This window comes from Nelumbo lutea, chromosome 3, assembly GCF_056320005.1.
Source record: "Nelumbo lutea isolate HS-2025 chromosome 3, American lotus-T2T, whole genome shotgun sequence".
NCBI lineage: Eukaryota > Viridiplantae > Streptophyta > Magnoliopsida > Proteales > Nelumbonaceae > Nelumbo > Nelumbo lutea.
In genome coordinates this window covers 63,670,924-63,698,690 of record NC_142686.1, presented here as the reverse complement: position 1 = coordinate 63,698,690, position 27,767 = coordinate 63,670,924, and the positions used below count along the sequence as shown (strand labels likewise).

Here is a 27,767-nt window from a genome sequence, read left to right as displayed (position 1 = left end):
TGTCAAACAAGTAACAGGTCCGCATTTCCTCTTTTAAGCAATCAAGTATGACAAGAAAACTTACATGTCTCAATGATTTTTATCCATTCTATGTTTAACTTTACATGAAACAGATTGCGCAATGACATGAACAAAGTTATCAATTGAACCCACCTCTGTCCTCTGTGCTTGGGATTTGCTCAAACACAGCATCTGAGCATCTGAGACTACCAAAAAAGGGGCCAAAAGACAAAAGGGGCAAAAAAGAAAACAAGAAACCAACTTGTACAATTCTCTCTGTTTGGCAATATGGTCAACTTAACTGGTGGCTGGAAGATAAACCCTTATGATGTCCTTCATAGTCAGCTTTCGCCTACATGTAGGGCATTTACTTTGAGCTTGTATAGCGGCCTTGATACACTTCTTACAGAAGATGTGGCCACATTTAGTCGACATCTCCTCAACCAGTGGGCCCATGCAAACTGGACAATTGAAGGTGGGTTCTTTTGGTGGTGGCGCACTCTGTGGCAGTTCTGGAGATTTAAAATCATTCTTTCTCTGCCAAATATAATAAAAAATTTAGTCTAATAACTAAGAAAACACCCAATCAGTTCCATAACTAAATGAGTGCTAATTACGCCAATATATAACTAAGAAAATAAGGCTCAGTTTGGAAGGAGTACAAATATAAAAATGTAGGGTACAAAACCTTGTATTTTGTATTAAAATTTGTATTTGTACTCTTTCCAAATTGACCCCTAAAGTTCAACGCAAATTCAAGAGAACTAAACGAAATAAAACACCCAAACAATTTTGTTTTTTTATTTATTGATAACAGAATTTTCATTAATGAGAATATATAATCATTAAGAGCTACAACCCACCCACCACCCAAATTTCATTTACAATCTCTTTCATCACCTTTTTCTTGATTATTGCATCAGAGCCAGGAAATTAGCTGATCTCTGAACCCAATGTACTTTCGCCGTCATATTCCTCATCATCCACATGACTCCACTCTTCATCAACCATCCCATTACAATCTTTAAATCCCCCTCTATTATTAGTTTCTAAACATTCAACTCTTGCTCTCCTAACCCCTTCCACTACTACCATTACCTTTGCCCTTAGTCCCCAACCCCAATTGGTCCAGAGAAATAGCAATAACATCACTCCTCTCATCACTAAACACCCCACCTACCCCTCATTGCCCAGGATCCTCAGACTTCTACCATCAAAATTCAGCTTTGTAAAACCTTCTTGCAGTGGAGACCATTCTCTGCAGATTATGCTCTTTGTTACAGCAGAATCTACCACCTCCTTCCAATTTCTTCTTATATCCCAAACTGAAAATATCAAAATAGTAGTTGATGTAGGGAAGAAGAAGAAGAAGAAGAAGAAGAAGAAGAAGAGGAAGATACATTTTGAATAAGTAGGAACAATTATATTGAATGAGAAAATCACATGAATGCCCTTCATAAGGCACCTAGAAACAATATGATTAAATAGCCCCTACAAAAAACAACTATTTCTAATCATTAAAAGACTAACATTTTAAACACTCCCCCTCAAGCTGAGCATAGACATCTATTATGCCAAACTTACATAAACTGTTATCAAGTTTTGGCTTGGGAACACCCTTAGTGAAACAATCAGCCAATTGGTCTCCTAACCTAACAAAGGGTAAGCAAATTTCTCCACTAATGACCCTTTCTCTAATGAAGTGCATGTCTACTTCAATGTGTTTAATGTTTTGCACAATCATGTTAGACAGGATTTTGAGCTTTGTTTATGGCTGCTTGATTGTCATTGTACAATCTCATTAGAACTTCAGCTTCAATCCCCGTTTTTGACAATAGGTTCTTCAAACTTAGTAGTTCTGACACACCATGAGACATTGCCCTATACTCAGCCTCTACAATGGACCTCGCCACAACAGACTGCTTCTCGCAACTCCATGATAACACATTACCACCTAGGCACAATAACTAGAGGTGGAGCATCTATCATCAAATGAAGCTACCTAATTTGTGCATCAATACAAGCTTCGACCTTGAAATGCTCATGGTTAAAGTACAACATTCCTTTCCCTGGAAATCCCTTCAGATAGGCAAGTATCCTATTAACAGATTGCACATGAGAAGTTATTCCCTCATGCATATACTAGCTCACCGCACTTACAACATAAGATATGTCAGGTCTCGTCAAATAGAGGTAAAGGAATCAACCAACAAGTCTTTGATATACACCCTTGTCTAGAAGAATATCCCCATCTCTAGCTCTCAATTTCTGATTGGGATCAATAGAGGTTTCAGCTAGTCTGCACCCCAAATTTCCCACTTCCTAAAGACCCAAAACATAATTTTTTGTGAAACAAAAATTCCTCTTTCTTCTTGCTACCTCAATTCCAAAGAAATACTTGAGAATTCTAAGATCTTTGATTTCAAATTTAGAAGCAAGGAAGGACTTCAACTCAACAATTCCTAAGATATCATTTCCAATAATTACAACATAATCAACATAAACTATTAACATAGTCACACAAGCATCAACTCTCCTTATGAATAGGGAATGATCTGCTTGCAATTGTAAGAATCCAATAATTAAGACCTTTCTAAATCTATCAAACCAAGATATGGGAGATTGCTTAATACCATAAAGGGATTTTTTTAAGCACCACACCTTCATCTGACCGTCTAAGATGCTTATTGCATATATACTTCTATATATATCTATATCTATATCTATATCTATATCTATATTTATATCTATATCTATATCTATCTATCTATCTATCTATATATATATATATATATATATATATATATATATATATACTTCTACAAAAAAAATCTCCATAAGAAAAGCATTCTTCACATCCATCTGATACAAGGGGCAAGAATGGATGGCAACAAGAGATAAGATTACTCGAATGTAGTTCATTTTGGCTACAGGAGCAAAGAATTCTCGGTAATCAATCCCATAGGTTTGATTATATCATTTTGCTACCAAGTGAGCTTTATACCTTTCAGTTGAACCATCAGCCCTATGTATGACAATGTATACCCACTTACAACTGGAACCTTGTCCTTAGGAATAAGACCAATTTCCCATGCTTGATTCATTATAAGAACCCCCATCTCCTAATTCATGGCATCCTTCCATTCTGGTAATTGTACTACCTCTTTAACATTATCAGGGATAGGAACAAAAGAGATAGCAGATATAGGCATAATAGGAAGGAGATAAGGTAGCATATGATGCATATTTAGAGATGGCATAAATAGATGAAGACTTTGTGCATCGTCTCTAACCCTTATGAACTGTAATAGGAAGGTAAAGATCAAAAGGATCAGAATGTAAAGTATCAAATTCAACAAGTGTAGCAAGAGCTCGAGTTCAAGATTACCTAAATCCGGGACATCACATTGTCGAGGACATGCATTTGAAAATGCAAGCCCCTATCAACTTCAACCACTTGTTTGTTTTTCCTTTTTGAAACTCAATTTTTCTGAGGCACATGAGAACATTATCTCCAGTGAATTACAACCTTCTCTATAAGTGTTTAGATGCTTCTGAAGTACTCTTTTGCATTGTCGGACCTTATTATTTTAATCTTTTTTCTCAAATTGTGTTTCCACCATACCAAAGAAATTCTTGACAATGAAAGGTACTTCTTTCCACAAAATACAACCACGTACACCGAGAGTAGTCACCAAAGAAATTCTAACACATCAGCTTGTTCAAGAAGATAAATTCCACTATGGGTTTTGGTAAGAGAACTAATAGATAAAAGGTTCCTATGCAATTAAGGGACATAAAGGGCAGAACTCAGTGGAAGAAATTGATAAATTTGACTTCACCCAAATCCAAGATTGAGGTTTGAGATCCATCAACAGCCGTTATCTTACCTTTTCTTAAGAGTATCTTATATGAGGTGAAATAAGATGGTATACCAATCATATGGTCACTTGCTCCCAAGTCAATAATCCAAGAGCTAGGAGGTGAAGTATAATAGGCAAGTACAGTACCTAATTTTGCATAAGCATTGGAAGGAGAGCATGAACAAGTAGAAGTAGACGTCCCACTCCTTTCTTGATGAATCAAAATGCTTCTTAATTTATCCATCACATCCAATGTATCATGAGAGGACTGCTGAGCAAGAGACTGAACAGAAGTAATTCCACGAGTATTACCTTTCTTCCCAGTCTTAAACCTTTCAGGTTTTCATTGAGGATTTAGCTTCCAACTCTGATCTTTGGTATGTTTAGGTTTCTTACAATATTTGCAGATGACCACTTCAGTCATTTCATTAACATGTTTACTTGAACCTTGTTTGGGCTTAGTATATATAAAGGTTGAATGCTCACTAATAAAAGTCTATATCATGGCAGCTCTCCTACCTTCCTTGCCTTGTACCAAAGAATAAGCAATTGGGAGGGATAAAATACCAGTACTGAGGATAACTGTGATGTCATCACTAGTGACAACAATGTCATCAGCATATACTATCAATATTGTTACTCTACCATCAACTCTCCTTATGAACAAGGTAGGGTCTACAGACTACCTGAGATTGAGAGAATCCAATCTTTAAGATAGCATTTCTAAATTTATCAAATCTAAGGAACTACTTGAGCCTATACAAGGACTTCTTTAGGCAGCAAACTTTCCCTTCAATGTTAAGAAAGCTTACCCTAGGTGGTAAATCCATATAAACTTTTTCTTGTAAGTCCCCATGAAGAAAAGCATTCTTCACAACTATATGATATAAAGGCCTGAGATTAGTGGGAAACAAGAGACATACATGATCACACAAATAGAGTTCATTTTAGCAACCAGAGCAAAGGTTTCCAGATAATCAATGCCATAGGTCTAGTGTATCATTGGCCACAAGTTGAGCCTTGTACCTTTCAATTGAACCATTTGTCTTTTGCTTAATAGTATACACCCACTTACACCAATAGGAATCTTATTCTTGGGACAAAGAACAATCTCCCAAGCATGGTTCTTTAATAGGGCCTCCATCTCTTGGTTCATAGTTTCCAGTGGGGGTTGCATTGTCTCTACAACATTGCAAGGGATGAAAACAAAAGAAATGGAAAAAATATAAGCACAATAGGAGGGTGAAAGAGCATCATAAAATACAGTAATGGGATACTTGGTGCATATCCTCTTTCCTTTCTAAATGGCAATAGGAAGATCAATGTCAAAATCATTAACAGAATTAAGATTACCCAAGTCCAGGAGATCAGATGGTAATGGGCATTCATCTTCAAGAGCCACCCTCTTACTATACTATGAAAAACTGCTACCATGACCGAGGCCAACACATAGGAAGAAGAGAAGGAATACCATTGTTACAAGAATGAGAAGAAAGATGAGGTATGGGGACAGGAACAGGAAGACAAAAGGGAGTCCAATCTTCACTTACATTCTACCATGAAGAGAAGGACGAGATGATTGGAAAAAGGACCCAAGAAAAGTAACATACTTAGAAACATATCTCTTTCTTTACAAAGTGAGGATAAAAATATCTATAGCCTTTCAAGTAACCAAAAATACACATTTGATTGATTAAGGATCAAACTTATGTCGGGAAGGACTCACATCATGAACAAAACAGACACAATAAAAGACTCTCAAGGGAAAATTAAAGAGAGGTTCATCAGGGAGGAGAAGCTAATGAGATCGAAGATTAAGGACCCTTTATGGAAGCAAGTTAATGAGATACGTAGTCGTCTCAACAACATCGCTCCAAAAACAGGTGGGAACATGAGTTTGGAACAATAATCCTCAAGCAACTTCAACCACATGTTTTTTCTTTTTCTCAGCAACCTCATTCTATTGTGGGGTATGCCTTATATGAATTCTGATGAATAATTCCCCAACCATTAAAAAACCCACAAAAATGGTTGTCAAAGTAATCTTTGGCATTGTGAGATCTTATTATCTTAACAAATTTCTCAAACCGTCTCCACCATATTCATTTAGTTTTGAACAATCATGGGAACCTCATCTAGCTTTTCATAAACTAGAGCCATGTATACCAACTATTGTCATCAACGAAGAGTATGGAGTATCACACCCACCCATGCAAGGGATAGAAATGGGCTCCAAACATCAATATGTAGCAAATGAAATGTAATATTTCTTCTATTACTTGCAAAATATGTGGTTTCACATTCTTTGGATAAATGACAAACTTCATATTCAGGATCCAATTTTGACACTTGGCAAAACAAATTTGGAAACAAAAGTTTTATAGAATTAAAAGACATGACCAAGACGACAATGTCATAATTACAAAAGACATTTTCTCATCGATAACCCATGCTTTGAAGTTCCATCAAAAAGGCAAACTCCATCAACTTTACTCCCACTTCTAATGATCTTCCCCATACTCAAGTCTTGAAAAACACAATGGGTAGGGAAAAAGGTCACGAAGCAATTATGGAATTTTGTAAGAGAACTAACCGATAACAAATTTTTGTGCAATTGAGGTACATGAAGAACAGATCCAAGGGAAAGGTTGTGGGTAAGTTTGACTTGACCCTACCCAAGATAAGAGTCTGAGATCCATAAGCAATAGCAATCTTACCCTTCCCCGAGTTGATTTATATGAAGTAAAATGCAAAGGCATACCAGTCATACGGGCACTAGCCCCAAAGTCCCAAAGTCTACAATCCATGGGCTAGAAGATGTGGAACAAGCAAGTGCAGTACCTATCTTAGCATACGAACTAGATGGATTACTAGAAGCAGAAGAGGATGTCCCACCCTTTTTCGAACTACAACAGGATACTCCAGAGTTTATCCATTAAATCAAAGGAGTTAGAAGCATCAGAAGACTAAACATCATTACCAACTATAGCCAAGTGCGCATTGCCCTTCTTCCCTGTTTTGAATTTGTCCAATTTTAAATGAGGATTGAGCTTCCAACACCTTTCCTTAATATGTCTCTACTTTTTGCAATAATCGCATATCACATCCCCAACCTTCTTAGTAACAACATGCTTACTAGTACTTTGTTTGGGTTGAGATGATATAAAGGCAGAGTGATCAATTACAGGAGGTTGCATCATGGCGGTCCTACTCTCCTCCTCTTGTACAAGGGAGTAAGAAAAAGCAAGAGTGACAATACTGGCACTAAGAATATGTTGCCTAGTTAAGCCAAAACTTAGGATTCCATACGACCAAGAAATCAAAAACTCTATTCTCTTCAATGTGTTATTGGTATTGCTACAATCTTCAAGTTCCTTCCATACTAAAGCTTCCAAGTGATCCATTTCTTTCCAAATAGGCTATAGAGAAAAAAAAAATATGTGGCCATTAATCCCTCCCCCTAAAGCATATTGCAAACCTCTCTCCGAAACCAGTACACTAACAGTATTGTTAAACTAGGAATAGGTGGCAACAACCCTACCATAAATATCTTTAGCAGATGAAATAAACGTGTAGTTACCATAGTTGTCAACGCCTAAGTGACAAGGCGTCCTTGGAGGCTCACCTCGCCCAGTCGCCTAGTAGTTTTGTATATTGTCTTACAAAATACTTTTATATTGTTACGTTTTTTAGATTATAATTATAAAACAGACATTATTAAACAAAAATATTCATTTTTGTGTTTATAAACTAATTTCTTTTTATTATTTTCTTATTTGTTAGGGTTTAATCAACACAAACATTGCTAATTGCTGTATTAAACCCTCAAAGACATTTCTTCCTCCAATAAGGGAAAAACTTAAAGTTTTGTCTAATCAAACACATTACTTCCTCCACATCTTCCACCTTTTCTTTTCTTCTTTTCCTATGACAAAAATAGGGGTTCAATCCCCATATTTTTTGGAATTTCTTTTCTTTCTTCTTTTTCTTCTCATAAATATGTTAATTTTCTAGAAATAAACATGAAGTTTATAATTTTCTTATGAAAATTATGGATAGTTATTAAGGAAAGATGGTTATGGAACCAAGGGAACTACCTAAGATATGTATTTTTCACTTAAAAAAATCCATCACCTAGGTGACTAGGCGACAAGGCACCCCCTATCGCCTAGCCTCGCCTTGGCACCTTGAAAACTATGGTAGTTACGGGCAATATGAGGCTACATTGAGCAAATCAACTATGACATGACAAGGGAGGTATCTTGCTCAAACTTTGAAAATTTTGGGTCTTTAGGTTTTAGCTTGACCTCCTTGCCTGTAATGAATCCTAGTTTACCTCCCACCTTGATGATAAGCTTGGTTGATAGGGGGACCACTCCAAAAAAATAGTCCCATCAAGTTTAACAGTGGTTACCATACAGCTAAAAATATCTGGACTGCCTGGTAGCACACTAGAACACATCTGTATATCCTTTGATGACTCCATAAATTAACAAAAACACTTTCCCACCAACCAAAAGGATCTCAACACTAAACTAGAACAAAAGGACCCAAGAAAGCAGGTCACCACACGATTAAGAGACACAAGGATCCAAAACACTGGTTAGCAACAATATCGACTTCCCAAAAATTCTTAAGGGCTTAAAAATATACAAGACCACTTCCCACCATTCCCCAAAAGTAAAATGGCCCGAAAGGTCTAGGTTTGTATCAGAAAACTTCATTAAAAATGCTAGACAAGAATCAACATCAGATCAGGAATTTCTAGAATTTGTCTCTTGAAAAATTCACAATAAATCACAGAGGCTCCAAATGGTTGCAAAAATCATAATATAAATCTTCCAAAATCACAAAGGTGAGGAAGAAGAAGAAGAAGAAGAAGAAAAGGTGTGGAGTCTTTCAAATTAGAGGTGTTATTGTTCACACTCAAACTTGACATTTATATTATAAAGAAAAATACAAGAAAGCCGTTACTTTGGTGACCAAATACAAAAGGATAAGAAAACGACCAAAACACCCTTTCCCAAGTATTCTCAACACTGCCTTTTGCACCCAATCCACTACTAGCCTTGAAACACCTACTATAATCAGAGGGACTTGGGTTACCTGCACTACTCGCATCAAAGTTTAGCTTGATGTAGTCATTCATTGGTGGAGATCAAAGAGGGCTTGTACTTACGATAGTCTAAACTAGCCACTTCTTTCCAGTTTCTCATAATGTCACCTGCTAAGAAATCAGCAAAAATCCCCAAAGACTTTACCCGATGTACCACTATAACCATGATGGTCTCTATAACTACCTCTCTACTTGTTTCCTTTTCTAAAAACAATCATGAGTTCCTTTCTTCCAAAATGGTCCAGCTGACTGCAGCCCTTATACATTTCCATAGCACTCTTCCCCTTTTCTTTGGCCACCTAAAGAAAGTAGAGGCAAACAAGCTTTTCACATTAGATAAGAGAGACCACCTACACCCAAACACAGAACACACCAGTGAGGGGATAAGCACCAATTAGTTCTTTTCCTTTGGAGTGGACCACAAGTATCAACTCTTCCTAAGAAAACTTCCCAATAGAAACCTCCAAGGCTCCAACTCATGGATGGATGGGATTGCTCCAAACCTCCGCCACAAGAAATGGATGCCCCAAAGAATCAAAACGTTGAATAAGAGCCTTGAAGAAAGAAGCACAAGAATAGACACCAGAGGAAAGAGTCCAAATATAACTATCAAGTTTCAAGGGATCCACAAAAATCCATCAAGGATATGAAGCAAGTCCAAAACATCATTTAATTCTGAACCCCTAACACCCCTTCTCAAGCCCAGATCCCAACCAAAATCACTTCTTGAACTTGAAGGAACAAGAAAAGTAGACACAAGCTCATCTTTATATCACAAAAGGGCAAACAAAGAAAAGAATTTATCTTTCAAAGGAAGGTTGCCCCCCCCAAACTTGTTACCAAAATTTTACAAAATTTCTAGAACAAAGATCACACCTGGGTAAGAAGGCTCAAAAGAACAAAGATCATACCTGAGCAACTTGAGCAAGGTTTGTCACAGGTGCAATATTGTAGTATTTCTAGTTGGCTTACAGAGAAGAATGTTTTTTTGATGTTTGTATTTTGGAACATGGAGTTTCTTATTTGGAGATGCGAGTGGACGAGGATGTGGTGCTTCTCTTTTTTTCCCTCTCAAGTGAATGTTGGTCACCCTTTTTTTCTTTTATGTTGCTCCAAGTGGCTACACAACAAGGGGTAGCCCATCCCCCAAACCATGGTGTAGGCAAGATGCAATCCCAAGTCTCTGTTACAACCAGTCAGAGACCTCACCAACCAACTAGCTGGCACCTAGCACTACTGGTAATCTATCTTATACTCTTCTTTTTTTCTCTCCTTTTGTGTTTTTTTTGCACTATTTGTTCTTTATTGAACCTAGCAGCTAGGCCTAGGGCCCCCAAACCACAAGCCAAGCCCCCATGCCTAAACAAGTCCATGTTAGGGTCTTAAACTCTTAATCCCTACACAAAGACAAAAATGATTTTAAAATTTTAATTGCCTTTTAAGAAGAAATTTTATTAGGATGAATTAATGAACATTAGCAAATGGGGGTAAGAATTTAAATCACTTTTGTTTTTGTGTGGGCATTAAGAATTTAACACCCTAACAAAGCCAGTCATAACCCCGTATTTTTTATTGTTGTTCATTCATTAATCCTAATAAAATATCTTATTAAAAGGCAATAAAAATTATAAAACTATTTTTTGTTTTTGTGTAGGGATTAAGAATTTAAGACCCTAACACAAACTTCTTTGGGCTTGCCTTGAGGGACTTGGAATAAAGGCGGCTCGTAGAATCAGGAATGCAAGAAATTTTACATCACATTAGCAATTTGAAGTAATACAATTGAGGAAAAACAAGAGACTGAGGGTTTTATATGCTTGAATATGTTTTGTAATGTTTGGTCTTATTTTTAATTTTCATTTTAATACATTTTACATGTTATATTTATGTATTTTAGTTTTAGGTAATAGAATTTTAAAACATTTATTTTAAAATTTAAGTTTATATGTTTAACTAATATTATGTTCAGTATTAATTTTTTTCTTTTTTGCCAGTTTTGTATTTTTGCGCCTGTATTCAAAAAGGGCACACACCTCGCCTTGCGCCTTAGGCACAAATTGCCCCTTGCACTTTTTTGTTCCTTACACTTCTAAAATTCTGGTGCATTGTTTTTCATGTTATGACTTGTGAGTTCCAAAAACAAATCAAAACCATCTGGTTTGAAAAAAATTGGTTCACAAAGCAAATAAGCAAACAAAAACATGTTCATCATAAGTGTTTTTTGTTTCAAAGCTAAAAAAATATGCTCTTGAACTTTTGGTTTAAAGAACATGTTTTCATGTACTGATTGATATCATGTTTCTTTAGACCATTATTTTGATAGTTTCAAAACCATGGATTGTTTTTGAAACAAAACTAACTTGTTTTTACTTCTCAAAACAAAAACAAATTCAAGAACATTTTTCAATACTTTTTTTCCTGATGTGGTGATAAAAACAAAAACATTCATGTTGTAGAATACCCTTGAAAAGTAATAAAATTTTCATGGACCATCCTCAAAAAAACTCAACTTACATGCTTCATACAAAAAGAATGGAATGAATGAGGCATATTACCAGGCAAGAATACATGTTAAGATTGATAAAGTACAATTGCATGCAAGATTAAGAAGATAATGTCATATACATCTAATAAAAGGTCTAAGTTACTAATACCTTTGCATTGTGGTTGCCTTCCAAGTTTATGTAAAGCTCACAGTTAATAATTCTCTGGTTTGATGGAACTCTTCTGCGCTTGTTGTAGCTATTAAGAGCCAACTGAGTGACTGGTTCCTCTACAAGGACCATAACAGGGAAAATGGATCTAAGAGAGGCTTAAAACATGATTGATCAAAAAAAAGAGAGAGGCTTAAAACATGGAAAATACATGAATAAAAAATGGAATAAGAACATCTTAGCAAATACAGAGAAAGTAATAAAAAAGGGTGTTTTTGGTTGTACAAATATTACTAAAGTACTTCTTCACAAGACTTTTCCATAAAATGCCCTTTGCAAAACAAGGTTTTGTTGCTCACCAATAACAATTAGGGAATAAAAATATCAAATAGTGCAATATAAATAGTTCGGCAATTGCCCTCAATGTGTGAATTCCCCCATCCAACCACAATGGGGGCTTTACTGTGTTACATATTATATATCACTTCCATAGCTGCACAACTGTGTGTGAACTGTATTCTATTTACAAAAAAAATGACTGTTAATAAGACTGTAAAGATACTGCATTGTCTCCCTGTACATGATTATTTAATAACTTATACCGTATAAAAACGATATTTCAGCATTATGAGGTGTATACCACACATGCCCTTCAAAAGAAAGTTTCTCCTAAGCTTCAATTGATCTGCAAGGCCCATTTATAATTTTTTAGAAAAAGAAGTTTCATTAAAAGAAAAGAAAGAAGAAAGATACAATCTCTGGTGATGATCCATCACTAATATATCCAAAAGTAGGAAGTACATAACATCATATCATCTTCCTTACAACGCATACTCTATACACCACACTCATAAAAACATCAAAAACAAGGTACAAAACTAAGAAAAAAAAAAAGGTTACTTACCTCCTCTCCACCTAGAAACCAAATCCCCAACTTCTACTCACCTCTACCTCCTTATTAATCACCATATTGTAATATTAATATCCACTTTCTTGTCCACCTTACAAGCTTTAATCATTGAAACACAACCTTCATCCATATCTGACCCCACCTCCTTCAGTTTCTTATGATTTCATCTTCTCCACACTCTTCAGTCAACTCGCTTAAAATATCATCAATTGGCCATGTTCTATATTTCGTCTTCCTAACCCTCCCACCTGCCATCAGATCTGGATGGCATACATCTGGATCTTTTGTATCAGTGGATGAAACGTTCAATTCTGTCATGTTTGCTGTCATAACAACCCATTATATAAGAAGCTTCTGATCACCACAATTTCCCTTGTCACACTTTTTCTTTTGATCAGTAACAAATAAAATCTATCATGATTAAGAACAGAATATACAAATGTACAAGTAGATAATCACCCTTTTTGTTGCACTATTACTCAAAGAAATCAATGATGAATGCTTCTGCTCTTTGATCAGTTGCTCTGCTGCATTAAGCGTTATTGAACTGGAACTTGTTCTTCATGCCTTCTTAGACCTTGTTAAAATTCTATCATGGACCAGCCCACCAACCCCATTTTTACTAGCCTCTCCTCCATTGTGTGGCCTCCATCCTACCACGTGACCTTCTTCAACCTCCCACTCAGCTCCCCATGAAGTTGCTTCAGCTTCAAAAGCAACCCAAAGCCTTCACCACCTACCTTCAGCGAACAACTCTAGAGCTCGTGGGATAGATTCCAATTTGGCTCCCACAATTTTCAACCTTGCTGCGCAAAGATCAAAGAGAATGAAAGCTTCTATAACTACTCCACAACTTGCTATAATCTTGTCTAAAACTCAAGCCATTCACAGGATCATTTTATCAATAACATCATTAATCATTAAGAAAATTTAGGTACAAAGAGGGGGAGATAAGCTGTCTTAACTACCCCAAAAGAGGCTAGAGCCCCCAAAAGAAAACAAGAAACATAATTAAAAATGAGCCCATTCCCTTACTTGGCTAGCCCATCAACATACAAGTTAGCAGATCTCTTCAGCCAACTGTACTTTGTCTCCATGTCCTTAGCCAGCCACTTGAATTTTTTCTTTTCTTTTCTTTTTTTTTTTTTTTTTTTTGGGGGGGGGGGGAAGGTAACGTAATTTTATTCAAGCCAAACTCACATACAGACTGAAATCAGACCCAGAAAGGCAGTCTGAAAACAGTCAGGATTACAAGCTCCACTTGAATTTTTTCTTTTCATTGTTGTAACTCCACAAACCAGTCTTATTTTCTTTTAACCAACCTACTACCATCTCCGAATCATCTTCAATTACAAGCCCTTATATTCATTTCTTTTGCCCTTTGGATTCTTCCAAGGCCACCAAAACATCAGCCCTATCACCTTCCAATTGGGCCTGAGAAAATGGCCAAAACATTTCCATCCTCATTCCTGAAAACTCCCCCAATACCATATTGCCCTGGGTTCCCTCTACTAATGCCATCAAAGTTCAGCTTTATGAATCTAGTGAAGTGAGGGATCCAAAAAGGACTTAGACCCCTTTTAACCTGGCAGAGCTAGCTATCTCTTTCCAGTATCTCAGCAGGTCGTCCAAAGTAAAATCTGTGAATAAATCCAAGGATTCCAACCAGTGTGCCACCTTTATATGGATTAGCTCTATTAAGTTCTCAATACTCCTCTCCTTTTCTGAGAAGATTCTTGAATTTCTCTCTACCCACAAGGACCAGCAAACAGCAGCCCTTATGCACCTCCACATAATCCTTCCTCTTTTCAAAGGCCAACTGAAGTAAGAGGATGAAAATAAGCTTTGCACATCCACTGCGGGATTCCACCTATACCCAGAAAGGGAAAAGACCCAATTCCAAATAGTTTTAGCAAAATATCAAGAAACTAAAGGGTGATAACCAGTTTCCCTATCAGCTTTGCAGAGGATACACCTATACAGGGATAAGCAAGTCATGTGTCTCTTTCTTTGAAGCAGGTCACTTCTGTTGATTCTTTCCAATAAAGTTTCCCAACAAAAACTCCCAACCTAAGGAAGAATAGGCTTACACCAAACCTCTTTAACAGGGAAGGACAAACCAATAGGGCCGGGTGGTTGAGTTAAGACTTCAAAGAATGAGGTACAAGAAAATGAGCCCAAAGGGGGGAGTGAGTCCAAATTCTGGTATCTTCCTTTGTAGGGTCCAAGAAAACATTTTCAAAAATACCCAAAAGAGTCAAGGTGCTACCCAATTGTGTATCCCTATTAGCCCTTCTCAAACCCAAATTCCAGCCAAACCCAAAGCTAGAGTTTGAAGGGACAAATCAGTGATTTAAAAGGCACGTCTGCCTAGTCCTAGGCACAATCCTTTCAAAAGATGCACGCCCGGTGTACCTGATGTGCCTTGCGCCTCAGCCCAGGCGTGTGCCTTTTGAAAATTTGCCACTTTTTTGCCTTTTTTGAACATACTTCACTCCGGTTCGCTCGCTCACTGAAGCTCTGAGAACTCCCAATTTGGTAATGTTGTTCATTCATTCATCCTAATAAAATGTCTTCTTAAAAAGCAAGTAAAACTATAAAATCATTATTTTGTGAAAACTAAGAATTTTAAACCTAGCGTGGACTTGTTTAGGCTTGCCTCGAGGGGCATGGCACAAAGGCGACTCGTAGAATCAGGAATGTAATATGCTTTACATTATATTAGCTACGTGAAGTAATGCAATTGAGTGAAAAAAGAGATTACAGGTTTTAAATGCTTGAAAATGTTTTATATGTTTGATTTTATTTTTAAATTCTCATTTGAATATGCTTTACATCTTATGTTTATATATTTTAATTTTAGATAATAGGTTTTTTAAAACATTATTTTAAAATTTAAGTTCACATTTTTTATTAATATTATGTTTAGTATTTTTTTGAATTTTTTGGCTTTTTTTTAATTTTCTGACATTTTTTTTATTTTTTAGCAATTTTTTATAATTTTGCGCCTTGCTTCAAAAAGGCGTGCGCCTCGCGTTGCGCCTTGCGCCTCAAGTGCAAATTGACCTCTGCACCTTTTTTGCGCCTTGCACTTTTAAAACACTGGGACAAATAAGAATTCCCCAACCAAGTTTGTTCCCAAAATTTTATGAGGCTAGCAAGCTACATAAGTTCAAATCATACCTGATCTACAGGGAGAAAGCTTATAACAAGTCATGGATGGACTTCCAACGTGAAGCACTTGTTGTCCTTGCCAGAATTCCAAAATCCCATCCATTCTCCACAAGCCCATGAATGCTAGCCACTATTTTAGCCCATAGCTTCTCCTTCTCTAAAGAGACTACACAACCACTTCCCCAGTAAAGCCAAATCCCTTACTTCTGGCCACCACCTCCCAACCAACCCTATGGTCCCTCTTTTCCTCTCCTAGCTCCCACAAAAAGTCCCTCGTCAATTTTTCCAATCTACTAGAGACCTCTACAGGAATCTTGAACACTGACAAGAAATAGATGGGTATGTTGGTTACGGTAGCCTTAATGAGTGTGATCCTCCCCTTGAGAGAAAGATAACTCTTCTTCTAATAAGGAGGCGATTGAATAGTTTATTCTGTTCATGAAAGGAAGGTACATAACCCTTTATGAGCATTTTGGTCAAGGAAAGAAGCAAGTTGTATGCTACCAAGAAGGCAGAAGAGAAGATTGGAAGGAAATCCTCAAGGCTTTGCAGGAATTTCTAAAGCAAGAAGAGGAAACAAAGGAAGACGAGCAGAAAAAAAAAAAAAGAGGAATTAAAAGAAGAGGATGATAATGGGAAAATATGGGTTGTTGACAGGTAAGAGGTCGATTCAGAATAATAGCAAACTGGGAAAGAAGTGATTGGCAAAAGAAGCTAGTGGTTCAGACCAAAGAAAAGCCACAATATTGGAAAAAAATAGCAGAGAATATAATCAAGGATCTGCACTTAAAGGAGGCAGTAATAATAACTCCTTTTGAAAAGCAGAAGGCTCTTCTGGACTTAGTAGAAGATGCCGTGGAGATCATGGCAATGAATTTTACAGATGAAGCTAACAGTTTCACGGTGCCAAGTTGAAGCCCTTTGTCTAATGAGAAAAGTTATACCATAGAAGATGGGGTAATTGTTCGTATTCTTGATCTTCCCTTCCATCTCTGGAAGGAAGAAATTTTCAAATCAATTTCTCTTCTATGCAATGCCAAGTTGGATAGCATCTTTGCAATCGATCTACATTCAGTAGCCATCTGCTTGAGTGGGGACTGGGGTGAGACCTGAAGAAACCCCAAGGAAAATACGAGTTGCAGATGACCAAATGGTGTACTCAATCTGGTTGACAACCGCCATTGAAGCTGCAATGTGGAGAGCTGCTAGAAGGGAGGAAGACAAAAGTTTTGAAGAAGACTTCCTACGTGGCAGAAACCAAATGGATTAAGTAGAAGAGACAAAATTACACTAAAATGGCTAAACAAGTAGAGGAAAAGCAAGAGCTTAGGAGAGAAAATGTATATTCTAAGGAAAGAAAGAGATTTGGTGTGTGGCAGGTCTTATGCTGAGGCACTGAGTTGTGGTTCTCAACATGTGCAGAAAATCCAAGTTCAAATGTTAAAGAATTTGGAAGGGCCTATACGAGGTTCAACCTTGAACCAGACCGAAGTGATTGGGTCAAGTTTTCAAACCAAATCACATGGCACTTTAAGTGACAGCGTGAGACTTAAGTCCGGGCCCGGGTCTATCCATTTAAGGCCTGAAGGCTTTTCAAACTTGATTCTGAATTCAAGCCCAACCTTTGGACCTCAAGAGAGCGCAGCACCTGACCTCTTAAAAGGGCATGTGACTGCTAAAGAAGGCCCAATCTCAGACAAACATGTTTGTCTATCATTGACTTCCTCGAGCAAGACAGGGTTTGTGGGTGACCGAACTGGAAAAAAGGGACAGCAAGCTTTGTTGCAATCGGTACCCAGTAAAGGGAAGGCGACGATCTCTCCTGAAAAATGTATCCCAAGATTCAACAGGTGTCATGGGGAAGACTCAGAAGTCAAAGGTAGTAGCAGCGACAGTGATTAGGAATCCTCTGATTGTTCAAGTTTCCAAACTGTAAGGTTAGACTTGAATGAAGCAGAGAGCTTTACCACAAGGGAGCAGTTTCTGGAAGGAGAAGGGGGCTGGGCATCTGAAAAGGCAGAAAAGGAAGCTGGGCAGGCAGTGTGCTTAGTCGAAATTGAACGGGTTGCATCATCATTGAGAATCTACCTTCAAACTCTCAGCAAGTACAGGGAGATCAGGAAGTGGGACAAGAGGATGCTAGGAAAATTTGCATTGAGGTAACAGGTAGGGGTGTAACAGAAAAGGGCTCCAGGTGCAGACAGAGTCATTAGCATTCCCACTCCCACACCACAGCAGCCCAGTTTGGGGGGCAGGCCAGCTGTCAGATTCCAGACAGGAGCCTTCTAATCCCTCTAAACTTGCTCCACCCTCACCGTTTCCAAGTACAGGTACGTGTGTCCATTCAGTTTAGGCTATTGGTGTGTGTGCCTTGCTTGACACAGGTACACCAGCCACCCAGACTGGAAGTCTGAGAGGGGATGATGAATGTGCAGCAGTAAGGTTAGATGAGAAGGGAAAAGAAAAAAGAAGGGGGGATGGCAGGAGAAACCATTTTGAGAGAGAAGAAATAGGAGAGAAAGGGTTTCAGGTGTTTGATGGGGAAGAAAAGAGGGAAGGAGAATTAGAAAAGGAAAGAGAAAAGATAAGGTTGATTCAGCCAGTGGCGCAGCCAAGAATTTTTTTTTGGGAGGGCCAAGTTAAACAAGAAAATGAGATAGGGAGTAGAAGTAGAGTTTGGGGAAATGGCTTCAGAAGGTTGGGTCTATTACAGATTTTCTTGAAAGAAAAAATAATTTTTTTTTTAATTTTGGGAGTTGGAGGATCGGTAGAGAGTGATCCTTTTACATTTTAGTTCAAGTTTTGGGGGACCAATGACCCACTTTATTACGTTTTTTACTGTTTCAACTAATGTCTTCTTTTGTTTTTTTTTTTTTTTTTTTTGGGGGGGGGGGGGGAGAACCCCCCACCAATATACTTGGCTCCGCCCCTGGGTTCAGCTGTAGGGGAGGGCACATAAAGTCAGAAGGATCATAAGGTCGAAGGGAACCAAAAGATGAAAATGTACATGAGAAAGAGTGAGGAAGATGGGTGAGGAGCTTGTGGAGATCGGCGGGCATAAGATGGATTGAGGCTCCATCTTGGGGGCCTTCAGGGGATATAGTGACACTGTGGAAGGATAAAGTTTTGGAGTCCATGGAGGAGCTGATTGCTAGATATTCAGTTTCGGTAAAATTTAAGAATGTGGAGGATGGATTCACTTAGGTGTTAACTAATGTTTATGGACCAAATAATTATAGAGAGATGATTGAAATGTAGGAGGAACTATATGCAATTTGAGGTTTATTGGAGGGTGCATGGTATCTAGGTGAAGATTTCAATGTGATAAGGTTCTCCAATGGAACTTCTAACACCCATAAGTTAAGCACCACTAGCATGAGGAAATTTAATGAGTTCATAGACATGTGTAATCTGAAGGAGATTCCTCTCTTGTGAACTAGATTCACTTGGTCCAACTTTCAAGAAAACCCATTGTGTTCAAAGCTGGATATATTTCTATTTAATATAGGATGGGAGAATCATTGGGAAGGTTTGGTGTCTAGAGCGTTGCCTAGAGTCACTTCGGACAATCACCCCATTAGATTAGGATCAGAAACTTTTTTACAGGGCCCCATACCCTTTAGATTTGAAAACATGTGGCTGACACATCCAGGTTTTGTTCGCAAAGTAGATGAATGGTGGCAGAACAAGAGGAGGTTAGGGGGGTAAGGTGGGAGGGAATTAAGTTCCATAAGAAATTGCAACGTTTGAGAGCCAAAATAAAGGAGTGGAATAGGGAACATTTTAGAAAGAAAGATAGAAGAAAGCTTACCCTAATCTCTCATATCGAAGAACTGGATCAGATGGAGATTGAAAGAAACCTCAATGCAGAAAAAAGAGTATTGAGATGGAAGTTGAAAAAATAATTAGAGGAACTACATAATAGGGAGGGACAAAAATCAAGACACAAATGGATCAAGGAAGAGGATGTGAACACAAATTTTTATCATGCAATGGCCAATGGTAGAAAGCACAAGAACTTTGTGGCTAGGATGGAGATAATGGAGAAGTGGTTTCTAATCAAGACGAGATAGCCAGGATATTTGTAGATCACATCAAATCCTTTTACAGAAGACCTTTGGGTGAAAGATTAATTGTAGAAGAGTTAGAGTGGCCCTTATTCGAAAAGGGGGCAGCAAAATGGCTAGAAAGGGATTTTGAGGAAGAGGGAAATAAAAAATGCAATCTTTTCAATAGACAGATCTAAAGAACTAGGTCCGGACGGATTTACAATTACTCACCTTCAGTTTGCAAATGATATCAGAATTTTTGTGAAGGGGGCAATACCAGGAAGGTGAGGAATTTAAAAGAATTGATCATGAAGTTTGAAAAGATCTCAAATTTGAAAACAAATTTAGACAAGAGCTGACTCGCAGGGATTAATTTGGAGGAGAATGCCTTAAATGTAGTAGTGAAGTGCTTAGAGTGTCCTATCACCCCTTGGCCCTTGACATACTTGGGTCTTCTTTAGGTGCAAATGCTAAGGAAAGAAGATTTTGGAACCCAATTATAGAAAGATATGAAAGGAGACTGGCTACTTGGAAGAGAAACTATATTTCTTTAGGAGGTAGGATAACCCTAATAAGATCAGTCTTGGCTAACCTACCAATTTGTTTCCTCTTTGTCTTTAGAAAACCACCAAGGAAAGAAAAGAAATTAGAGAATCATGAGGGATTTCCTTTGGGATCCACTTGAAGCTAGAAGAGACCCAATGTTTTAAAAGCGCAAGGGCAATTTGTGCCCAAGGTGCAAGGTGCAAGGCGCAAGGTGAGGCATGCACTTGCGCCTTTTTGAAGCAAGGCACAAAATCACAAAAAATGGGGCAAAAAATCATAAACTATTAAACATAATAAAATAAAATTATAATTTTAATACACCTCAGCCCAGGCGTGGTCAAGAGTTTAGGGGCAGAGCCCCCGACCCAGCCACTAGGTTCAAACAAAGCAAAAAGGCATAAAAATTTAAAAAGGCACACGCCTGGGCTGAGGCGTAAGGCGCACCATGTGTGTGCCTTTTGAAAGTAAGAAAGAAGGCATCTTGTATAAGTAAGAAAGAAGGCGCCTTTGGATCATAATTCGGATTTTGGGTTTCGAAGGAGATTAAGGGATGAAGAGGTCACTTACTTGTCAGAACTTTTCTTTCTTCTTGATAAAGTCTGTCTGTGCCTTCTAAACCAAATAGAAGAGTTTGGTGTCCAAGTTCTAAAGGTTTATTTTCCTGTGCCTCTTCTTTTCTTGCTCTTTGCCAATTCCCTACCCCGCTTTCTTTTACTATTAAGGAAGTTTGGTGTCAATCAATTTCCCCCAAATTTAAAGCCTTTTGTTGGGAAGGTGGTTTATGAGAAGATTAACACTCTGGATTACCTGCAAAAGAAAACGCCTTTCTTGTGTATTTCCCTGAATTGGCATACTCTTTCCAAATTCGATGGTGAAACTTGTAACAATTTACCAATTTCATGTTCCTTTGTTGCAAATAATTGGGATTGGTTTTTCTCTCTATTTGGGTGCAGGTGGAACATGCCAATGGAGATTAAGTTACTATTTGACCCTTCTATCTTTGCTTGGCCAAAAAGAAAGGGAAGAATAATGTGGAGATGCACTAGAGCAGTAGTGATTTGGACCTTATGGGAAGAAAGAAATGCAAGAATCTTTCAAGAAAATGAAAGGAGCAAACAACAAATTTTGGACTGTGTAATGACTAGGGTTATACATTGGCTACTAACTCCGGATTTATTTACTATCACCCCCAAAAAACCAAACTCTGCCTTACGTAAAGTTGCCAGAGTACAATTAACCTCTGGATTTGAAATCACTGCTTATATACCTGGTATTGGCCATAAACAGCTCTCCTTTATATTTGGAGGAAATAATTTTCAGTGGCATCTAGCTCAATGCAAAAGATTAAAACAAGGTCGGTGTGGACACCTCCTCTTGAAGGTTCCCTGAAATTAAACTTTGATAGGAGCAATCAAGGCAACCCAGGTCCTTCGGGAAATGGAGTCGTAAAAATAAGGAAGGGATCATACTACCACTTTCTTCAGGACTAGTGGGGGTTGGAGACCTGAACTGTTTGCAGTTTTACAAGGTGTTAGATTGCAAAAGACATGAATTTGGAGAACCAGGTGATTGAAAGTGACTCCAAGGTGGTGATAGGTTGGCTAAGAGATCCAGACTCAGTGATTTGGTGTTATAAAAATGAAATGATGAAGTTCCAGTGGTTAACACAGCAGATGAATCTAAGCACACAATGGGTGGGAAGGGAAGCTAATGCAATGGCTGATTCTTTAGCAAAGCAAGGGGTAATTAGGGATCAGTTGTATTGGGCGCAATTGTAATTACTGTGCTAGCTCTAATTTAATAGTGAGGTTGCATCTCACACCTCCCTTTGGGATGCTTGTAAGTTGTAAAAGTGCCTATCATTATTGATTTCAAAGAAATTTAATGATCTTTTACTTTTCAAAAAAAAAAATCTTTATAGTAGTTTGCCACATAATTCAGACTTTCCAAAAATCTTTGGAGTTGAGTTTTATCTTTTATTTCATATGGGAATTTATCTACAAATTCTATAGTCCTTTGTATTGGGGTCATTTTGTTATAAGATATTTGACATCCAAGCAATCTAATCATTGTATGGAATAATTTCATTTTCCAGGCAGAGACAGCCAAACTACTTCCTCTCATAACTTCTAGAAATATGCTCAGATGTTTCCAATGGGCTTTTATAGTTGTCGAATATATTAAAACATCATCTATGTATACAATTAGAAAATTAGTGTATAGAGTAAATATTTTTTTTATCAATAACTCTGAAAAGATTTCATTAATTAAAAAACTTTAGGATACAACAAGAAGTTGTGAAAGAAATCAACTTTAGTAAGCTGACCCGGGACAGAATTACAAATGTGCCCAAAACATATGTGTTCTTTGAACCCCTTGCTTTGCTAAACTATCTGCCAAACTGTTGGCAGATCTCCTAACCCATCCCACCTGGATTGACATGTTCCTTGACATCCCTTTAAGTCTTGGGAAATCATTCTTCAACTGCCATGTCACCCCTTCCCCTTTCTGCAACCATTTTATCACAGTTTTGGGGTCTCCCTCAATGATCAGTCTATTAATACCCAGCTCTTTAGCCTTCTCAACCCCATATGCTGCAGTTAGAAACTCTGCCTTTGCCACAACACCCTGCTCCACAGTACCGGAATACAGAGCAATAATGTTACCATTTTCATATCTAAAGGCCCCCCAATGCCTGAAGGGCCGGGATTACCCGCACAACTCCCATCAAAGTTCAGAAGGAACACTTTTGAGTTCAAAGGGCATTACGTTCCATTTGTAATGTCCAAAGGGCACTGTGAAAGCAGTTTTATATCTGTCTTTTTCTTCATTTAGATTTGTCGATATCCACACTTTAAATCAGATTTAGAAAATACTATGCTGTTGTAAAGCCTATTTAACAAGTCCTGCTTATTAGGAATTGGGTAACAAATCCATCTTAGTACTTTATTTAGAGGTTTTAATTGATTACTAATCTTGGTACTCCCCTTTCTTTTTTTTTATGAATAATCTTGGAACTCCCCTTTCTATTTTTACAACATTTTCAAGTTTCAACACAAAGACGGGGCAGCTCCATAGGGGTCTACTTGACCTACTTAGCCTTTGGCTAATAAATCCCGGATTTCTTGTTTGCATATTTCTAATAACCTGGCATTCATCTAGATAGGTTGGGCTTTAGTAGGACATACTTTTAAGTCTTTGTTATGAGGGGGTTCGACATTGTGCTTTTTCCAGTGCCAGAATGCAGTTGGAATTTCTGCACAAATTTCTTATTAAATCCTTTTTTGGAGATTTTCAATTTCTAACTGCATCTTTGGGTTTCTAAGTGATTTAGACATCAATAGTGGAAACTTTGGTTTTATTACGAAAGCCATAAGTAACTTGGACTTCTACCATGATGGTAGTGATGCCAATAGAGTCTATTCGGCATGGTAAAATAGCTAGTAAGAAGGGAGTTCCTAGGATCACCTCTTGCTTTAATCCTTTTACCATAAGAAACGTGGTTTTAAAGAAACTTCCCTGTTTGCAGATATACTAGGACATCATACCGAATCCCTAACTTCCTACCATCTGCAGCACTAATTTGCTAAGTGGTTTTCTCAAAATATTTAAAAGGAATAATACCTTCTTTAATGCAGTTTATACCATCTCCAGGGTCTATTAAAGCAATGGTAGTTAGACTAAAATCTTTTACTCTCATTGAAATTTTTTAGTACCATTTTGGTATTTAACTTCTTCTATTGAATAGACAAATTCTTCATCTTCCCCAACAAATTCAGTTGTTTCAGCTGTTCCTGCTTCTGTAGCCAACTCTTGTGAGGCTACTTTACTATTGAGGGTTTCTAGGTATTCTACCTTTTTTTTTCAGTAATTGCATTTCTTGCATAATAGCATGTATTTCTGCTTTCAGGCCACTACTTCACTATTGAGAGTTTCTAAGTATTCTACCTTTCTTTTAGTAATTGCATTTCTTGCACTATAGCATGTATTTTTTCTTTCAGGTCATCTATAGGTGTTGGTCTAGTGATTTGTTTTCTAGCTCTCTCCATTACTTGCTTGAATGAGTACAAGTCTCCTGGTTTTACAAGTCCCTTCTTATTTTTTCCTTTCTTATTAGGGTTTTCTCTTCCATTTTGTAGGGCAGCAAGTCGATGTTTTCTCTTGTCATCTAGGTCTGAGATATCCTCAATGATTTCTAAGAGTTGTTCTTCCTCAAAGGTTAACATATTCAGACTATGAGACTCTTCATCTCTACTTGTTGTGTCTTTATAGGTATAGAATCCATTTTCTTTTTCACAACAAGATTCTCATGATGATGATTCCCCTATGGCAAAAGTCTCTAGCTCTTCAAGCTCCTCTACTTAATTGACCCTTTTAGGAGTTTTTCTGTAGCATTTATTGGCGTAATGCCCCCTTTTGCGGCACTTGTAGCAAGTAGGGGTGTTCTTGGTTTTAGGTTTAGTCTTTCGACTCTCTTTCAGATATTTCCTAAGCTGAGGCTTATGCTCCTTCTTTCTAGGGGATGCTTTAGTGGGAGCATATGTAGATTCTATACCAATTTGGTAACAAAAATCTCCAAGTTCTCTCTTAGAACTTGACTTTTTCTTTTCTTAATTGTTTCTTTAGTCATAGGCCATTGCACAGATTAATGCCTACCTGGTTTATTTTCTGGATTAGATTCCCAAATGTATAATTTTGGTAGTTTTTATGTCCTTCATTTCTTAAATAAGTCCTAATCTTTTCTGCAAATAACATAGGGCAATCCCAAAATGAATTGCTCTTTCCAATAATCCTCTTTAGGATTATCGAACTTGTAGACTATTGACAAAGAGACATCTTCATACCATCTAAAATTGGATAAACATTTACATTTAAAATCTAACATTTATGAGCAGCTCTCTTAGCTACCCTTCATGTCTTCAGCATTTCCTATAAAATGAGCTATTATAATCAAGATTAGGGTGATAACTGCATCTAGAATTAGATGATCACATCAGTCTAGGATGGGTTCTCCTTCCCCATCCCTCTTGATGGCATTGAGGATAAATTCTTAATGATGCTGGATACTACATGCATATAAATTGTGCATTACCTTCAAAAGGCACAACCGTTCATAATTGGGAAGCAAGTTTATTGTGGATAAAAGAAATTTCTCGCTTCAATGCAATGAACCAGTAAATTCTTATCAAACTCCAGACCTTGCATATCGTGTGATGACCCATTAAAAGTATTATGGTTTTCATAATGTACCTTATGGTGTGGTGGCCCATTAAAAGTATAACTATGCTCAGAAATCCAATTGAAACCGCATATACCATGATGCAAAAATATATAATCACCATACAAAGGGGTCATCACTTAGTGTAATGGTAAAATCTCGAGCTGGCAAGCGTAAGAATGCGGGTTCAAGCCTGAGGGTGGCCACCTTGTTGAAAAAAAAAATGCCAAGGGTTAGGACCATACCCAGTCTACCCCTCCCAAGACCCCAGATACTTCAGACTTCCATTGGGTAATGGCCTTTTTCATTACTAAGATACAACAAAACCAGGTTTGGATGGAATTCTTTCTCAGAAAAAATTAAAAGCAAATGAAATCTTATCGTTACTGATCAAAAAAAATTTAAAAGCAAAAGTGCAAAACCCACACAACTTAAAGTGGCATGCTGCAAATCTGTAAGCATTTTAAACATTTTACTAGATGCTACATTTGATGCAGAATTACAATGCTGACTAGTAAGGGAGTTCTCAATCTCATTAGAGGTAACAAGATTTCATCACATAATAGACCCCAACACTGCTATTTTCTAGTAAGTATAAAGAGTGTAATGAGATAATCAAATGGTAGAACTACCCAAGTGGATCATTCCCCCACAAACCAGATCATCCAATAAATAGATTATCTAGTGTAAAATGCTTTCAATAAAGGGTACTTCAAAAGAACTAGAAGATAATTAGAGTATATAAAGGGTACTTAGCATAAACCCAGAAAGACAGGGAGTTAAATATAACCTAATTTGAATTTTCTGCACATTGTCAGTCAAACTTATACAATAATTTGCATTAACTTTCAAGACCACAAGGGATTGAGAATGAACATCTAAACAAAATAATACAGACAAGCAAGATTGAGAAAAAATGTAAAAACACAAGCAAGACAGATTAATCACCTAATCAAACATGACTGTTCTCATAAAGAAGAATAAAATAATTCTAGATGCCGAAATATTGTACCTCTAGATTCAATAAAGCATTCATATGTTGGAGGTAAAGGGAAAAAAATACCCGAGTGACCTTGATGAACTTCTGAATCTTCGTCAAGAATTACCATTACCCCTTGACTCCTCCTGGACTTGTTCCTAGCCTACCAGAATCCAAAACGCATATACTACTTAGTTGTTTTTTCAAACTAGATCATTATCACTATGACGTTAAAATTTCGCAAATACATGAATACAGCATACTTCAGCAAAGCTCCTGGGGGACGATATCACAACTTCATCATCAATGGCCTCAACATCAATCGTAGCAGGTGGTAGAACCCCTCTCCCTCGATGACTAGTTCCTATTTCCTGATGATCGAGACCAGCAGATATCTCCGCCTGAATCCTAGTTTCACCGGGAGGTGTATCGTTGAGGTCCACGTCCAGTACCATCTTCCTTCGCCGAGTGTCCCTCACGTATCCTTTCAGAGGTCGTCTCGACCCACATGTGCTCATACTATATCTATGAGTTCTCGTTGTAGGCTAGAAGCCTAGACATCCAAAATACGCAAACTCAGTCTCATAAACTAGAGTGGCATTCCAGTTCTATCTCTCCTAAAATAATTCTTAAAAGATATTCTTTTCATAATTTTCCCACAATTTCCTTTCTAGTTCATAGTCGTTACTAAAAGAAATCAAAAAGAAACAAGAAGAAAAAATCAAGAATCGGAATATATATTAGAAACCTAAGCAAAGCAGCACCAGAAACGCACAATAACTAGAACAGAAGAAACCCTAATCGATCATCATGAACAGGAATTTGTAAGCATAATAGCAAAATAAGGATTGTTTACCAAAAATTAGCAAAATAAGAATCGGAAACCCCATATCGTACCTTAAAAATAAAAAGAAATTCTCTGTACGAAGAAGTCGGAATAAATAGAAAATTATGATTTTTTGTCGACAGAAATCAGAAAGTTTCCTCTTGACGAGGGTAAGAAGAGAGAGAGAAAGAGAGGCACAGAGAGACGACCTCAAACTCAAAGGACCTCTGTGCCTACGTAGTTGGTTTCGGGCCTTTCGGCCACGAGTGCGAAACCAGAATCCAGAAAACGATCCACCTTTACTACTTCGCAGGGCTGATCATTCCCAGCCCGAAAATTTTCCGGGCGTAGGCATAGGGTATGTGTTCAGGCCCGGCCTTAGCGCGCTTCCTACCCGAAATTTTACAACAAAGCCTGACTATTCAGCCCATC

General features: G+C 37.6%; 1 protein-coding gene across 2 annotated transcripts; it reads right to left on the bottom strand.

Moving 5' to 3' along the window:
* LOC148865322 (uncharacterized) lies at positions 1-27,767 on the bottom strand. 2 transcript variants are annotated; one of them, XM_088977028.1, is made up of 5 exons: positions 27,407-27,767; positions 26,773-27,062; positions 26,594-26,672; positions 11,634-11,752; positions 1-537 (listed from the first exon to the last, which is right to left on the bottom strand). In XM_088977028.1, the coding sequence occupies exons 2-5, from the start codon at positions 27,025-27,027 to the stop codon at positions 298-300; spliced, it is 693 nt and encodes a 230-aa protein (XP_088833154.1). In that variant the 5' UTR covers positions 27,028-27,062; positions 27,407-27,767; the 3' UTR covers positions 1-297. The 2 variants fall into 2 exon arrangements, with proteins under 2 accessions (XP_088833154.1, XP_088833153.1); XM_088977027.1 differs by having other exon boundaries at positions 27,545-27,767.